We start from the raw sequence: 16,667 nt of genomic DNA, 5'->3' as shown, positions 1-16,667 counted from the left end.
TTTAAACAGAGCATGGTGTTGCGTTTATTCGAACAAATATGGTGAGTGAATTTTTTTTTATGGATTTGTGAGAATCTGTAGCATGCACTTTATTTCATTTTCCATTTTGCAATTTCATTTATTTTCAACTTTTTCAAATACTATGGAAAATAGTAAAATGCTTTCTAATTGAACTTTTTTTTTAGAGTCATCCTCTGAGGAAGAATCTGAGCATTCAGAGAGAGAGACCCGTGATGCCTTCTCAGATTCTGAAGATATAGACCACAGCTCCATGGCTGCTAAAAGATATGCAAGTAGAATATCATCAACAAGCTCCTGGCCAGACTATTTCAAGCCTTCTTTTACCCAAAAACTTACATTTAAATATGTTTTTGAGGGCGAACCTGTTGTTTTTACGTGTAAATTAATTGCCTGTCCAACTCCAAAAATGACTTGGTTTCAAAACAATCGACCTATCACAACAGGGCTTCGTCGGGTCATAAAAACAGAGAGTGATTTACATCATCACTCTTCCAGCTTAGAGGTTAAAAGTGTTCAAGAACGAGATTCTGGAAGTTACAGATTATTAGCAATTAATAGTGAAGGCTCTGCTGAATCAACTGCATCATTGCTTGTAATTCAAAAAGGGCAAGATGAGAAATATTTAGAATTTCTGAAAAGGGTAGAACAGACGCATGGAAATGTGGCAGCTTTAGCTGAAAGGAAAGAAGGGAGGTTGAAGGTTGACCTGAGGTTTACTGGTTCTCCCTTTAATAAGAAGCAAGACGTGGAACAACAGGGAATGATGCGAACTATACACTTTAAGACAGTGTGCCCTGGCAGGAAAACAGATTTAATGTATGAGGAAGAATATTTAGAAAGTAAATCTGACATAAGGGGATGGCTTAATGTAGGCGAAAGTTTCTTGGATGAGGAGACCAAAATGAAGTTGCACCGTTTAAGGGAGGCTAGAAAAATGTTGATGGAGAAAAAGAAATTATCTCTGTTAGACACGTCATCTGAAATAAGTTCAAGAACTCTGAGAAGTGAAGACAGTGATAAGGATGTTTTGTCCTCTAGAGAAGAAATAAAAAGCAGTTCTATGCCTGATCTAGCTGACGATAGGGAAGAGGTAGGTAGTTCAACTGAGGCCATTGTCCAGGAGCTGCAGGTCCTTCCTAATTTAATGGATCAAAATGTGGAATCTGGAGAAGCTCCCACAACCTTTCACACTGCTCTCAATGAGGAAATTCTCCAGACTGAAATGAGAATGAGCCAAGAGGCACTTCTAAGAGAAAGTCTATCAAGAGACCATTTACACAATAAGATTCTAGTAAATGAGACTCTCCAAGCAGGAGAACAACTTGAAGCCATTGTGACTCAAACCAAAATTGTAGAGTCATCTGAAGATACCATGAATGTAAGTAAGAATGAGGAAATATTTGAGACCCCTGAAAAGGTGTCTCAAGTTACCACACCACACACCAGTGAATCTTTTGGCTCAGTTGTAAATATCCAAGAAAGTGAAGCCTTAGATATTGAAATCGGAGAAGATGATCTGAGAGAGTTACAACACTCTACCTCCGTTAAAGTTGATGAATTTGAAACTGAACAGGAAGAAAAAGTCACAAGACATTTTGAAAATCCTTTCCAAAAACGTCTGCAACGTTGCCCACCTTCATTTCTTCGAGAAATAGAATCACAAGAAGTTTATGAAGGTGACAGTTGTGAATTTGTGTGTCATTTTCAAGGATATCCTCAACCCATAGTGACATGGTATAACAATGATATACCAATCCCACGTAATCGAGGCTTCATCACTCAGACCTTCGAAAACTATTCAATATTAACCTTTTCTTCTGTTCTTCCTCAAAATGAAGGTTTCATTACCTGCGTGCTATTTAACCAATATGGAACGGTAAAAACAACAAGTGTGCTCAAAGTGAAGTCAAAACAAAGGCATGATCTGGAAGCATATAAGGTCCCAGTGTTGCAAGACTACACCGATGAGGAAGAGGAACTGATGTTGGTGTTTGACCAAGCAAAAGGCATACCTCCTCCTTTAAGACAAGAGGGCCAAACAAACCTCCATATGTTAAAAACTAACCCACCAGTTCCTCCCTCTGCAGACACAGAACTGCTCTCCTTTCCTGTAGAAATTCAGATAACGGCAGCTACTCCTACCCCAGAACAGGATAGAGAGTCAAGAGACTTGTTTCAACTGGAGGAGTTGGAACCTAAGGCAATGCCTCAGGATGAGGCGACTCGCTTACCAAAACACAAGTTCATATTCTCTTCTGACATTACTAACGAGCCACCAGAAGTGTTACAGGAAATGCCACAACATGCCAGGTGTAGAGAAGGGGATTCCATAGTCCTTGAATGTTTCCTCTCTGGTGAGCCTAAACCAGCTGTGACCTGGTTCCACAACGGAGTCCTTTTAAGGCAGAACCAGAAGTTCCAGTTTGAAGAAATTAATTGTTGCCATAGGCTATATATTAATAATGCTAATTCTCAAGATTCTGGGAAATATAGATGTGTTGCTGAAAACAATTCAGGCGCAATTGAGAGTGTTTCAGACCTAATGGTAGAACCTGTCACTGACAGGGAATATAGTCAGTTGGAAAATATGGGTGGAATTTATGCCAGATATTCCAAAGATCAACACATTCAGGGAGAACCTGTAAGGGCACATTTTTATGATTATCCAACTGGCTCTTTTACTCCCCAATCCAATATAAAAGAATATTCTGTAAGAGAGTATTTTCAAAGCCCTGAGACAGTTGAACAGATAGAACAGAAAGTCCCCGTTTCTTGCACATCTTATAGAGAAAAACTGCCCAGATTTATGCAGTGCACTTCTAGATCCTTAAGAATCAACAAGCCTCTCCGAGCTGAACTCATACAATGGCAAGATGAAGGGAAAGAGTTACATGTAAATGAAAAATCAAAGCCACATCAAGCAGAGGGGACTGTTTATCCATTTGGTGATGATTTCAGTGAAGTTAAAAATAGAAAAGAAGTAAGAAATGATTTTGGAAAATTCAGTGGACCAGAGAGGGAAAACGTGCAAAAATATGCCCAGACTGACTATATCCTCTCTGAGAGAACTTCTGATAGTTACAGTACAAAAGAATCATCCATCATTGTATGTGAAGAACCCTTTGGTGAAGAGAGATACTACCCAGGAAAAAAGGTGAGGCATAGAATTATCGCATTTGAAAAGTTACAACAGGTAGAAAAAGGTGTTCTAGAGAAAAGACCTACCAAGAAATCATTTGTGAATCCTCCTCAAAAGAAGCTTGATGACAAAGACTTTCCATTAAGACAAAGAAAATCAGTACCAAGTAACCTACACACAAATGTGCTTGAGACAGAGGAAATGTCTCCAAACACTGAACAGGATTCGTCCAACATTGTAATGAATTTAAAGCTACTTTCTTCTCAAACTCATAAGGAGTCTGAATTACAAGAAAGGGAACAACAGAAGGAAATAGCTCTTACAGATCAATCTGCAGTTTCTGAAGGGGCTGAATATGAAGCACCCGTTACATTTGACCTCAAGCAATTTCATGCTCAAGTAGAAACTGCAGATGTAAAATTTCAAGAAGTTAGATTACATGGTGATCAACCAGAAGAAACTTATTTTCAAACCCAGCATCCTGCATCTGAAGCCGCTGATGCTGAGAACCTTGTATTTGATCTGAAACAAATGTATTCTCATTTAGGAGACCCAGCTAAGGCATTTCAGGAGCAAAAAACTAGTCAGGGGCAGGCAACACCATATAAAGAGGAAGTTCCTAGCCATGAAACCATACAATCTGATACACAGGATCCCTCTCAAAGTGTGCAAAGTAACATACTTGCAAATCCAGAGATTTCTTCCAGTAAGGAGTTTTCAGATAGGACTCTGAGGGAGAAAAGTGGCAGTGATGAAAATGCCTTTTATTTGGAAAAACATAGGCAGGAACAAAATTTAGAAATTTTAAATACTGATATTTCTCTTAAAACTTTTTCTGAAGAGATCTATAGTGAATCATGTGCCCTACTTCAGAGCTCATCTGCTGATGTAGGAGAAGCTGATACATCTGAGAAAAATGGAGATGGGAGTTTCATCTCACATTTGAAAAAAGCTGCAAGTGAGGAAAAGCTTTTAGAGATTTGTGAAACGGAGGAAGAACATACCTTGGAACCAAAGTTGACATCATTTCAAAAGCAAGATGGAGGGACAGAGGCATATACCAGTGGAATTCTGGGAGGCCACACAGGTGATGTTCAGGAAGCAGACACCCTGCTCAGGAAAATGCCTTTAAGTCAGCACTTTCCCTTCCCGGTAACTGAGGAACAACAGAATTCAGACGAACAAGTAAGGGGAAAAGCGGATGCCCCTGAAAAAGAAAAATGTTATGAAGAAATTCCAGTACAGGATGAAACTCCTTTCTCCACCACTGAAAGAGAAAAGGTAGAAACTTGTTTTTCTGAAAACCCCCCTAAGTTGGATGAGGCACACACAGCGGACGTGACAGAATCCGAGACCTCCCTGACACGGTACTTACTTGCTGCTGGAAAACAGGAAGTTCCTGAGACTAAAGACGCCAGGCGCGAGGCAGAGCGTGTTCAGACTGACTCCATCACGTCAATGGAGGTTGAAGAAGTAACGTTCAGCACTGTGTATGAGTATTACAGCCAACAACAGGAGTCCCTGGGACGCCCATTTTCTCCTGAATCTGATATTTCCATTGATGTGGGCAGTATCAGCAGTGAAGAGATCTCCGAGCTAGATCAGTTTTATACCCCACTGTCCTCTGTTGAACACTTTGAAACTCCAAAGTCTCCTGATTTGTATTTTCCTCCTTTAGATACAACAAAAAGATCCTCAAGAGATGTAGGGGATAAGACTACTGAAAGAACAGCACCTCTAGAGGAAGCTACTGAAAGGTACTCAACACCTTCTGAAGGCGAGGCAGCAGAAAGATATTCCACACCCCCGGGAGAGACACTAGAGAGATATTCCACACCTCCTGGGGAGGCGTTAGAGAGATACGCCACACCCCCAGGGGAGACTCTAGAGAGGTACTCTACACCCCCAGGAGAGACCCTAGAGAGATACTCCACACCCCCAGGAGAGACCCTAGAGAGATACTCCACCCCTTTAGGAGGGAAAACAGCTGAACAATACTCTATTCCTACTGGAGGACCAAACCCCACTGAAAACTTTAAAAGGCACCCATCTGAGCTAGGAAGGGAGGACAGTCTGTCGGGTGAACATTTCCATACACCCACAGAAGACAGAAGCTCAGCCCATGAATTGTGGCGTTCTGATTCCTTTGGCACACCCAGTGAAGCCGTTGAACCCAAAGACAATGAAATGCCTCCATCTTTTATTGAACCACTGACCAAAAGGAAGATCTACGAAAACACAACCTTGGGCTTCATTGTTGAAGTTGAGGGCATTCCAGTTCCCGGTGTGAAATGGTATCGAAATAAATCTTTGCTGGAGCCAGATGAAAGAATCAAAATAGAAAGGGTGGGTAATGTGTGCTCTTTGGAAATTGCTGGCATTCAAAACGGAGAGGGGGGAGAGTACATGTGCCATGCTGTGAACATCATAGGGGAAGCAAAGAGCTTTGCACACGTGGATATCGTGCCCCAACAAGAGAGAGCGGTGGCACTCCCGCCTCCAGTAACGCACCAGCATGTCATGGAGTTTGATCTGGAAAACACTGCGTCAAGGACCCCTTCTCCTCAGGAAATTGTCCTGGAGGTTGAATTAAGTGAAAAAGATGTTAAAGAATTTGAGAAGCAAGTGAAAATAGTCACAGTTCCTGAATTTACTCCTGATCATAAAAGCATGGTTGTGAGCCTAGATGTTCTCCCGTTGAATTTAGCAGATCCAAGTATGGCTTCAAGGGAGGCAGAAGATAAAGATTTAAAAATCGACTTGGAAGTATTCGAAATGCCTCCTCGCTTTGTAATGCCTATTTGCGATTTTAGAATTCCAGAAAACTCAGACGCTGTGTTCAAATGTTCAGTCATAGGCGTCCCAACTCCCGAAGTAAAATGGTATAAAGAATACACGTGTATTGAGCCAGATGACCTTAAATATGTGATTAGTGAGGAGAAGGGAACTCACACCCTGAAGATTCGCAAGGTCTGTCTTTCTGACAGCGCGACATATAGGTGCAGAGCTCTGAACGGTGTAGGAGAGGCGATCTGCCGGGGATTCCTCACCATGGGAGACTCGGAAATGTCGGCTCTGATGTCCCAGAGAAGCAAAGTGACGTTAAGCAGTGTGAAGGAAGAGTTAGTCTTAAAGAGCAAATATGCAGACAGCTTTTTTGAATTTCAAGTGGTAGAAGGGCCTCCCAGGTTTATCAAAGGTATTTCTGACTGTTCTGCACCGTTAGGTACAGCAGCTTATTTCCAGTGTTTAGTCCGTGGCTCTCCAAGGCCCATGGTTTACTGGTACAAAGATGGGAAGTTAGTGCAAGGAGCAAGGTTCAGTGCCGAGGAAAGTGGCATAGGATTCCACAACCTGTTCATAACAAGCTTAGTGAAAGAGGACGGAGGTGAGTACAGGTGTGTAGCTACGAACAAATCGGGCATGGCCGAGGCCCGCGCTGTGCTCACCCTCATTTAAAGTTCTCCCTGCCATGTGTTAGCGCCTCCATGGTGATGAGAATTGATGATGCTTTCACTTTTTCCAAATTATGTAGATCTGATATGTTTCCAAATACATCTGCTCTATTTGAACACATTGCTTTGAAAAAACTCCGGGACAACACTTTCTCTATGTGGAAATCTCTTGTTTGTAACACATGTAAATATTCTGTCATCTGAACCGTGGGATCATCACGGTTCTGCTGTGACGCATCAAGCACGATTAAACATCTCCTTGGCTACCTACTCGTTGGCACTTCTGCTTTACCTTCCTTCCTCCTCCATAAAGTGTGTGAGCAGCATGCATTCTCTTTTAGCAGATAAACTGTCTATACAAAGTGTGAAATGGAAGACCATGTCAGACGACCACACAGACAAATGGTAAGGTAAAATCTCGCTGCTCAGAGTAGAAGTCCTTTTTGAAATAATAACCGTTTTTCATCCAAATTCATGCTTATTTACTCAGAGTTTGAATGAACCAAATAGCAATAGAAGCCAGTTTTGCGCAGTTGGTATCTAATTCTATAATTTGTTTTACCTTGTAGTCTTATTATTTACTTTTCGCTCTTTAAAAAATATTTTCCTTATTAATATGCCTTCTCTTAAGCATTTTAACTCTTGCTGGTGTTGAAGGGACCAGTGGTGCTCCCTTGGTGGATAGAGTTCACCTGGACATTTGCAGAATATGCAAATAATATCTTTCCACTTTTGGAACTGCTTCATTTCCTCAATTTTTGAGATAACATTATGTATAAAAATGCAACATTAATTTGATACTGGCCTGGGATGAGGAAAGGGCTACTGTATCTCATTTACATATAAATTTTAAGCGGTAGTATGATTTCAGAATCTTTAAAATTAGAAAAAGAAGGTGGGATACTTTTAATATTGAGGCAGTATGGTAATTTGTATTTTAGGTTATATACAGATAGATAATTAGCCTTCCTGTCATTTTCCTGAATTTTATTTTTAAAACTAACTAGAAATTAGTAAGTATTCAAATTTAAGATATATCAACATATATGTTTCTAAAGTGACTCTTTTGGTTTTTTTCAAAATTATAGTAAATTCACAAAATCCTTAATATACCTATGTGCCACTGTGAAATAAATTTTCTGTTATAAAAAGATGTAATAAATAGAAGGAAATTTAGTTTTCCTGTATAAAAACAAAGGGCTAGCCCAAAAGGCCTCAGAGGCAATCATTCAACTCTGATTATGTGTCCTTCCAGTCAGTAGTAACTTCTCTTAATATAATTGAGAATGCATTTTAGCTTTGCCACAGTTGACAAGAGGAATAATAGAATATAGTAATTAGATTGTGAAACTTTTCTTCTTCCAGCTCTATAAATTACTGTTACCTAATGGCTGTTTTCCACCCTGAGTTAAGCAATGTTTACGTACCATGACCATATTAAATATACTAATTTTAATTGAATTGTAAAACATTAGTCATTTAAATTTTCAAAAGAATCCATATATCCAGTTATGTTTATTATGTTTCTTTCATTTGTAAAATTTTTTACTCCCACAGTGGGAATTCCCTAAAAGCCTTTCAAATTAAAGAAGAAACCTGGGAGTATATGTAGGGTCTAGACAGGGCAGTCAGGCTTATACACCACCCTCCTCACTGCCCCGCAGAAGAACATTGGCTTTGCTTGCTTAGAGTCAATAACTTGTCAATATAGATACACTGTTGTGGAACTATCATTTCTGTTTCAACCAATGAGCACACAGTATCTGTGGTCATAATTATAGACATGATGTAATGTATCACATCATAAATCCCTGAAATAAAACTAAGTCTACAGTTTAGAGACTGGGGGATTTATTCTACTCCTAATCACATAACGGATGTTTAAATAAATTACAAATTCAGGTTATGACAAACAAGCACACTTTACCCAAACATTATACAGCATCACAATAGTTCAAACCTGTTCTTAAAAAAAAGAAGAAGAAAAGTTTTATTGCCTTTTTGGATTGGCAGAAAGAGCTGTAAACTATACTTTTATGCTTATAAAAAGGTGGGCTTTATTTGATTTTGCTCATTATAATTCTGTTAGTCTCAGGAGCGTTGAACTTGAGGATATTCAAAATAGCAATGACTGAGTAAAGAAAAATAAGCCTTGCCCACACTTGGCTTACTTACTGTTATAATTACAGTTATAATTCCATAAAAAATTAAATGGAATTTTTTATTTTCCAGCTCAATGGCATATAACTTAAAAGCCTGAGATATTAACTTCTTATGCTAGATATAAAATTCATTGTACTATGCATAGTAAAATCTAGACATAATTATTAGCTCTTACTACTGCATGTATTTTAACTACACCTTTCATGTTTCAACACTCTTGAATTTCATTTAGTATCTTTTTATGGTTACTATACCATGTTTAGAAGAAAGGGAAAACACTGAAAATATTTCATCATGTTAGTGAGTAGGGATATTTTCACTATATTGACATTCACTCCCTTTATAGATATTTTGGGAGTATAATTGAAGAGAAAGCTGACATGAGTGGTAACATTATAGGTTAAATGTGAAGTTAAATGGTCATTAGAATGTGAAATTAATCAATGTTTTTACAAGTTACTAATTGAAATAATAAATAATTATTTATAGATAAGTTTTATCAATATATTTATAGCCAACAGACACTGGAGTCTTGCTCTTTACTGCTTATACATTTGTATTAAAACATAAGACTGTTCCCTGTAATGCAAGTGGAGTGAACTAATACAATAGTCAAACTACTTTTAGGTAAAGTAATAAAACTATTATTAACAGAGCTGTTCTACATACCTAACAAATTTAATGAAAAGCTAATCCCTTGTTATCAAATTACATTTCTTTTATTCTGTTCATGAAACTTTAAAGAACATATGTTATTCATTGCTTGTTTTTCTGTTCAATAAGACTGTATAGGTATTTCTTGTGCAATAAAATATAATCAAATTTTTAATGCTGGAGTCTTCTCTCATTTCTGATTCTCCCATTTTCTTAGCATAAGCCTCATTATAAAAGCTTTGCTGAAGTGATGTGGCAATTTACACATGTAAAGAAGTCCTGCGTTTCTAGTAACTGAAAACAGTGGTTCTCTTACAAATTCAGATCAACCATTTTCTGTAGCCACTTATTTTTAATAATGGCTTCAGTTTATAAGCAGTAACTAAAACATAGTTGTTTTATTTTGGAAATAAACAGTCTTCAATTTGACAATGAAGATCATTCTTAAACTCAAAATTCTATATGTAAGAAATAAGTATGGATCTTTTTAGACATTTATTTAAATAGTCCTCAATTATTTTTTATTTAATATTTAAATAATATTAAATTGGTTGCTTAATATTTATTGGAATTTTTAGTTAAAACTTATGTTTTAAAGAAAGTATTTGGATCCAGAATTCTTTTATTATTAACATTTAGCCAGCACTTTTGCAAACTTTAGAATTGAGACAATCACAAAGGAAAACTCATAAGAACATCTTTAAAATTTATAAACTCTAACACAAATGAAATGGATTGAAAGTTGCATCAGTACAGTATTTATAACCATATGATATAACAAGCTAAGGTTAAAATTTTAGAAATGTGCTTTTTGATAAATTAATCTCATGATAATTAACAGTTTCAGGAATAAAGCAGAAGACTGTCAACTGGTGTGTAATTCTTTGACTTCTTCCTTTATTTAAGTAAAATTGATAGTAAAATAATAATCATTTTTTCCCATACAGAATTTTCTATTTCTCTTTTGTCTGCCGAGGAAGAAGGACCTCAAACCTCTAGCTGTGACCTTCAGTTATCTAATAGAACTGAAACACTTGAACCTTTGTCTGAACCTTCCCTTTATTCACCTAAATTTGATTCCAAAAAGGAGGGCAATGCCCCAGTTTTCATCAAAGAAGTATCAAATGCTGAAATAAGCATAGGGGATGTGGCGAAGCTGTTTGTTACTGTCGTTGGCTTTCCCACACCCCAGATACAGTGGTTCTTTAATGGAACAGTGTTAACCCCTTCAGCTGACTACAAATTTGTGTTTGACGGTAATGATCACAGCTTAATCATTCTGTTCACCAAACTGGAGGATGAGGGAGAATATACATGTATTGCCAGTAATGAATATGGGCAGGCAATGTGTAGCGCATATCTGAAAATAAATCCTGAAGCCAAGGGCCATGAAGAACCAGAATCGGCAGAGCAGAAGTCTCTGGAAAAGCTCCAAGGTCCTTGTCCTCCTTACTTCCTTAAGGAGTTAAAGCCAGTGCACTGTCTGCAGGGACTCCCTGCCATCTTTGAATACACGGTCCTCGGAGAGCCTGCACCCACCGTTCTGTGGTTCAAAGAAAACCAGCAACTTTGCACCAATGTTTATTACACTCTCATTCATAATCCCGATGGTTCCGGGACATTCATCGTCAACGATCCTCAGAAAGAGGATGGCGGTCTCTACGTCTGCAAAGCGGAGAATGTGTGGGGTGAGTCCACCTCTGCAGCAGAGCTGTCTGTGCTTCTGGAAGACACAGACATGACTGATGCCACCTGCAAAGCAGCGTCCACACCAGAGGCTCCGGAAGGTTTTCCACACACATCGTTAAAGGACCCGGCACTTGAGACGTTTGACTCAGAGCGGGAAGTTGTAGCTTTCGTAAAAGATACCATTTTGAAAGCTGCTTTAATTGCAGAAGAAAAACAGCAGTTTTCTTATGAGCATGTGGTTAAAACCAATGAACTAAGCAGTCAAGTTACTTTGAAAGCTGAGCAACTGCAATCCACAGTCATGTTGGAACACGATATGCCTCCTCCTGAAAGCACTGGAGAACTCCTTTCCGCCAGTGGCACTATTCATGTCCAGCCTATCAAGGAACTACCTTCCAATTTACAGTTGCAGACTGCCCAGTCTCAGGACACCCTCCCCAGAGGAGATACTCTGATGTGTCAAGAGCCTGAGTCACAGGGAGTTCTATCAGATACAGAAAAAATCTTCCCAAGTGCCACGTCCATAGAGGAAATTAGTTCATCAGCAGTTGAGTCTCTGCAAACTTTATTAGCTGAACCTGAAGAGTGCTATCCACAGTCATCAATAAAAGAAACAACAGCCCATTCATATCCGACCTCTGTGGCTGAGGAAGTACTTTTATCAAAAGACAAGACAGTGTCTGCAGTGGACAGAGGGCAGAGAGAGACTTCTCAAAAGCAAGAGTCACAAAAGGCTCTCTTCCTGAATCAGAGCTTAGCTGAGGGACACGCCCAAAGTTTCCAGGATCCTGACATCACCGTCTCCAGGGTCCCTTCTGAACACACATGCACAGAAAGTGAAATTTTGATGGAAAGTGTGGATCAACTGGATAGTGTGGGGCAAGATTTTGCAGCCAGGGTTGAGGAAGGCAAGTCCTTAAGGTTTCCATTAACATGTGAGGAAAAGCAGGTACTGCTCAAAGAAGAGCATTCTGACACCTTGGCGTTGCCCCTGAACCAAACCGTGGAGTATAAAAAGGAGCCTGTGGCAGTAAATGGCGTGCAGGAGGTGCAGGGAAGTGATTTTCTTTCTAAGGAAAGTTTGCTTTCTGGTATTCCAGAAGAGCAACGATTAAACCTGAAAACTCAGGTCCGCAGTGCTTTGCAAGCAGCAGTGGCCAGCGAGCAACCGAGTTTTTTCTCTGAATGGTTGAGAAACATTGAACAGGTGGAGGTCAAGGCCATACACTCTACCCAAGAGCCCGACTGCATTCTGTGCACCTATCTGATTACCTCAGTGAAATCTCTGACAGAAGAATTAACCATCACTATTAAAGGCATTGATCCTCAAATGGCTAACTTGAAAACTGAACTGAAGGAGGCATTGTGCTCTATATGTGAGGAAATGAACATTTTAACAGCTGAGGAGCCTGGAATTGAGAAAGGAGCCACAGTAGTCTTGCAGGAAGATGTTTCTTTTTCCAGCTCACAGAAGCTTGAAGCAATCACTGAACCAGAAGTTGAATCTAAGTATCTTATCTCGAAGGAAGAGATCAGTTATTTTAAGGTGGAGAGTCAGGTAAAAGTTGTGGGTACCACACCTGCTTGTGCTGCTGTTTCTGATGAAAAACAGGATGAGATACCAAAACCATCAGAGGAAAAAGAGAAAGTCTCTGAAGGTGGTGCTGAGGAGGTTGGTACAGCAGAGATACAGGAAGCTGAGGCTGAGGAAGACAGGAAGCTCAGAGAGCTTGTCCCTGATGTACAGACGCCCTTGGTGGACACAATTGCCGAGGAAGGTGACATCATAAGCCTCACGTCATCCATAACAAACGCCAAAGAGGTGAATTGGTATTTTGAGAGTAAACTGGTCCCTTCAGATGGAAAGTTCAAGTGTTTACAGGATCAAAATACATATACGCTAGTAATCGACAAAGTAAGCAGAGAGGAGCATCAAGGGGAATATACGTGCGAGGCCTTGAATGACAGCGGAAAAGCAACAACTTCAGCAAAACTCACTGTAGTCAAAAGAGGTTGGATTTTTAAGGATTCAGTGGATCAAGCTCTAACATTCACTGGGTTGTAGTGACTTAGGTTTCATCACTGAATTTTCACTTACCTGCCATTGCCAGAATTTATTTAGAGTAAAAATGAAATCACAGACATAATCATGGTTATTAACTCTTCTCTTTTTCCCTTACTGCCTTACTGGGTGGCATGTTATAGTTATACTGCTATTTATTAAAAAATATATATTTTCATATATTTCATAAAACTGATAAATGTTTTCAGTCTATTTCTACATGAAAATACTTTAATGATATATAATCAAAAACTGTCAGTGAACACCTAGTTACCCTGAAATCATCAGTTTCATTCTTAAATTCAAAATAACCATGATTAATTGTCTATTTGTTTCTCATTTCAATTTCTTTCTTTTTTTTTTAATGCTATTGTTTCACTGCATCACTTTATTTAGTAGATCATGTTTCTTTCACGTTATTCTGAGTATTCCTAGTCAGCATGGTATATTAAAAAAATATATCGTGTTGTTATGCATGTAAGCCAAAGCATCACATTTTTCACAATTCACTGGAAAATAACAGTTGAATATGTTGAAAGCTGCTCATTGTCTTCTTTTGCCTTCAATGATCTTTCTCATTTTCCAGTCACTTGTCTTAAACTGCTGCAATCCATCTCACCAATTTGAACTGTTTTACTCCATTAACAGCAACAAAAGTTAGAAGGAAAAGAAAAATGTGAGGTGCCTAGTAAGGAGGCGTGCTAACAGCCTCTGCTTCCCTTTGCAGCTGCTCCAGTGATCAGGAGGAGAATTGAGCCCCTGGAAGTAGCCCTGGGCCACCTCGCCAAATTCAGCTGTGAGATCCACAGCGCCCCCAATGTCCGCTTCCAGTGGTTCAAAGCTGGACGAGAAATCTATGAAAGTGACAAGTGTTCTATTCGGTCTGCAAATTATGTCACCACCCTGGAAATCCTGAGAACCCAGGTTGTTGACTGTGGCGAGTACACCTGCAAAGCTTCCAACGAGTACGGCAGCGTCAGCTGCACGGCCACCCTGACTGTGACAGGTAAGTGCCACACGCTGACACAGCTGTCGTCCCGTTTCATACCATTGCCTGTTTTCCTTTCATATAGGCGCAGGAAGCGTGTGTTCTACCACCTGGAGCGACCAGTAGCCAACATGGTAACACAGTGGCTCCTGCCGAGCCTGCGAGAGATGAGACATTCTTGTTTACAGTCATATTTCTGACAACAGCTAAAGCAAAAAAAAAAAATAACTTTTTATTTCAAGAGGATGTCAAGGAATCACACAAGCAGTGACTCCTGATAGTTTGGTTTGGGGTTTTGTTTTGTCCTCTTTCTTTTCTTTAAATAGTCTGGCTTGCCCCTTAGTATGAAAAATTTTCAGGACACTTTGGTGCTGCTAAACAATAAATGATGTCCCAATAAATTTAATAACTTGGAGTCAGTTAACCAATTAAGAACAGGAAGAAGCAGAACAGGAAAAAAAGGACAGAGCATAAGACTAAAGTTAAACAAATCCTAATAAGAGATAGGGAGATATGACAGGACTCCAAACTAGCAGTTTCACCCTAGGCCTTATTACTAATTTAAAAATAAGAATAACAGCACAAATATTCTTAGTTTTCTAATAACATACAGGATGACTGTCAAGTAGGTAACACTCAAGTCTTATTAGCAAAAAAGATGAGTAGCTCTTTTCTTTCTCTCCCTTCCTTCCCTTTTTGTCTCTCTTGCTTTCTCTCTGCCATGGGAAAATGTGACTTTGAGCTTATGAGTTATGGTTTGGGATCAGGGGTGCCAATGACTCGTGTTGTTGACAGAAGCCATGCACTAAATGTCAGGGTGGGCCTGTCCTTTGGTCTTCTTTTTTCTTTTTGAAGTTTAGTTGACTTCCCATATTACCTTGACCTTCTTCTCCAATGAGAGCATGGAGGGGAAAGACAAATGCAGCACACGTCATTGACTTGAAGAAGACGGGGTTACCTATAGCTTCCTCTCCTCCACAACTCTTCCATGTCGGAAACTCCACACCCCAGGCCCACAGTGATCCATTCAGTGGGTTTTGCTTTGTGATCAAAGAATATCTATGCCACCAAGTGCATGGCATTATTCTTAATGACACTTCAAGAAATTTCTTTATCCAAAATAGGCCTGTTCAGTAATGGAACTAACATTTGAGCTTGGAGTCACAGAGGAAAGAAGAAAGAGGAGGATTTTGTTTAACCAGAAAGAGAGGTTCCTAAAGGCTTTCTTCCAAATGCAGAATGGACATAGAAAATTACTGCTATATATATATATATTTACAAGTTTGAAATGGTTTAGCAGATGCATTTATAGTTGAAACATGAGGGTTAGACTTTACAAAACTATTCAGACTTTTTCTATCACTCACTTAATATCCCTGCTCTTCAGAAAAGTCAAGAACATTTTCTTTATATTCCTTATGCAGTCTTCTGATTTGCAGAATTAAAGTGCCAGTTGAATTGCTTATCAGATAGTTCAAACAATTAATCAGCTAATAAAATGGACAGATCTTTAGCAATTGTAAGTTAATGTTGTGAAATAAAAGAAGGCCAAATTTTCTTTTATTTAAAGTGCTCTCTTGCTCCGCTATAAAAAAATTCTCATCTCTTTTCTTTGATGCATCTTTTCATCTTCTTAATGCATTACCCTACTTTAAATAATGTTTCATGTCTATCTAAAGCTATAACTCATCTCTTCTTTTTCTTGGAATATGTAATTACAGCAGGAGCTTTGTGGGGACAAAATATAACACTGAAAACATTTCTCTTACAGAGGCATATCCACCAACCTTCTTCTCCAGACCTAAGTCCATAACGACTTTTGTGGGTAAGGCAGCCAAGTTTCTCTGCACAGTGACAGGCACTCCCGTGATTGAAACCATTTGGCAGAAAGATGGCATGGCCCTCTCACCTTCCCCTACCTGCAAGATTTCGGATGTAGACAACAAACACATTTTAGAGCTCTCAAATCTTACAGTTCACGATAGAGGAGTTTACTCCTGTAAGGCTTCTAACAAGTTTGGAGCCGACACCTGCCAAGCTGAGTTGGACATAATTGACAAACCACATTTCATTAAAGAACTGGAGCCTGTACAATCAGCTATCAATAAGAAGATCCACCTTGAGGGCCAAGTAGATGAAGACAGAAAAGTCACAATTACATGGAGCAAAAATGGGCAGAGGCTCCCCCCTGGGAAAGATTATAAAATCTATTTTGAAGATAAAATAGCATCACTTGAGATCCCGCTGGCCAAACTCAAAGATTCGGGAACCTATGTTTGCACAGCTTCCAATGAGGCTGGAAGCAGCTCCACTTCCTCGACAGTAACTATCAGAGGTAAGAAGTGTGTGAACAATGTTTCACTCCCTTCTCTGCAGGGATGCCTCAGTAGACAAATTGTTCACACACTGCAGTCAGCGCATTTTGTGATGAAAATGATCTCATCCCAGCAAATGTTTTGGTTTGGGGAAATCCTGAAATTGTTTGATTTTATTTTT

The 16,667-nt window shown here is 39.2% G+C and overlaps 1 protein-coding gene across 22 annotated transcripts in view; it reads left to right on the top strand.

The window, feature by feature from the left end:
• TTN (titin) overlaps positions 1-16,667 on the top strand; it is a 273,917-nt gene that overhangs the window by 55,013 nt on the left and 202,237 nt on the right. For 21 of the 22 annotated variants that reach the window (XM_065931851.1, XM_065931850.1, XM_065931848.1 and 18 more), the window contains exons 45-46: positions 13,911-14,189; positions 15,943-16,506. In XM_065931851.1, coding sequence (XP_065787923.1) covers positions 13,911-14,189; positions 15,943-16,506 — 843 coding nt within the window. Of the gene's footprint in view, positions 1-185; positions 6,886-13,910; positions 14,190-15,942; positions 16,507-16,667 lie in introns of those variants that run through there. The other variant, XM_065931852.1, reaches the window with a different exon arrangement.

This window comes from Muntiacus reevesi, chromosome 3, assembly GCF_963930625.1.
Source record: "Muntiacus reevesi chromosome 3, mMunRee1.1, whole genome shotgun sequence".
In the NCBI taxonomy this organism is placed as follows: Eukaryota; Metazoa; Chordata; class Mammalia; order Artiodactyla; family Cervidae; genus Muntiacus; species Muntiacus reevesi.
Note: the sequence above shows the minus strand (reverse complement) of the source record. Positions and strands in the feature narration are given on the sequence as shown.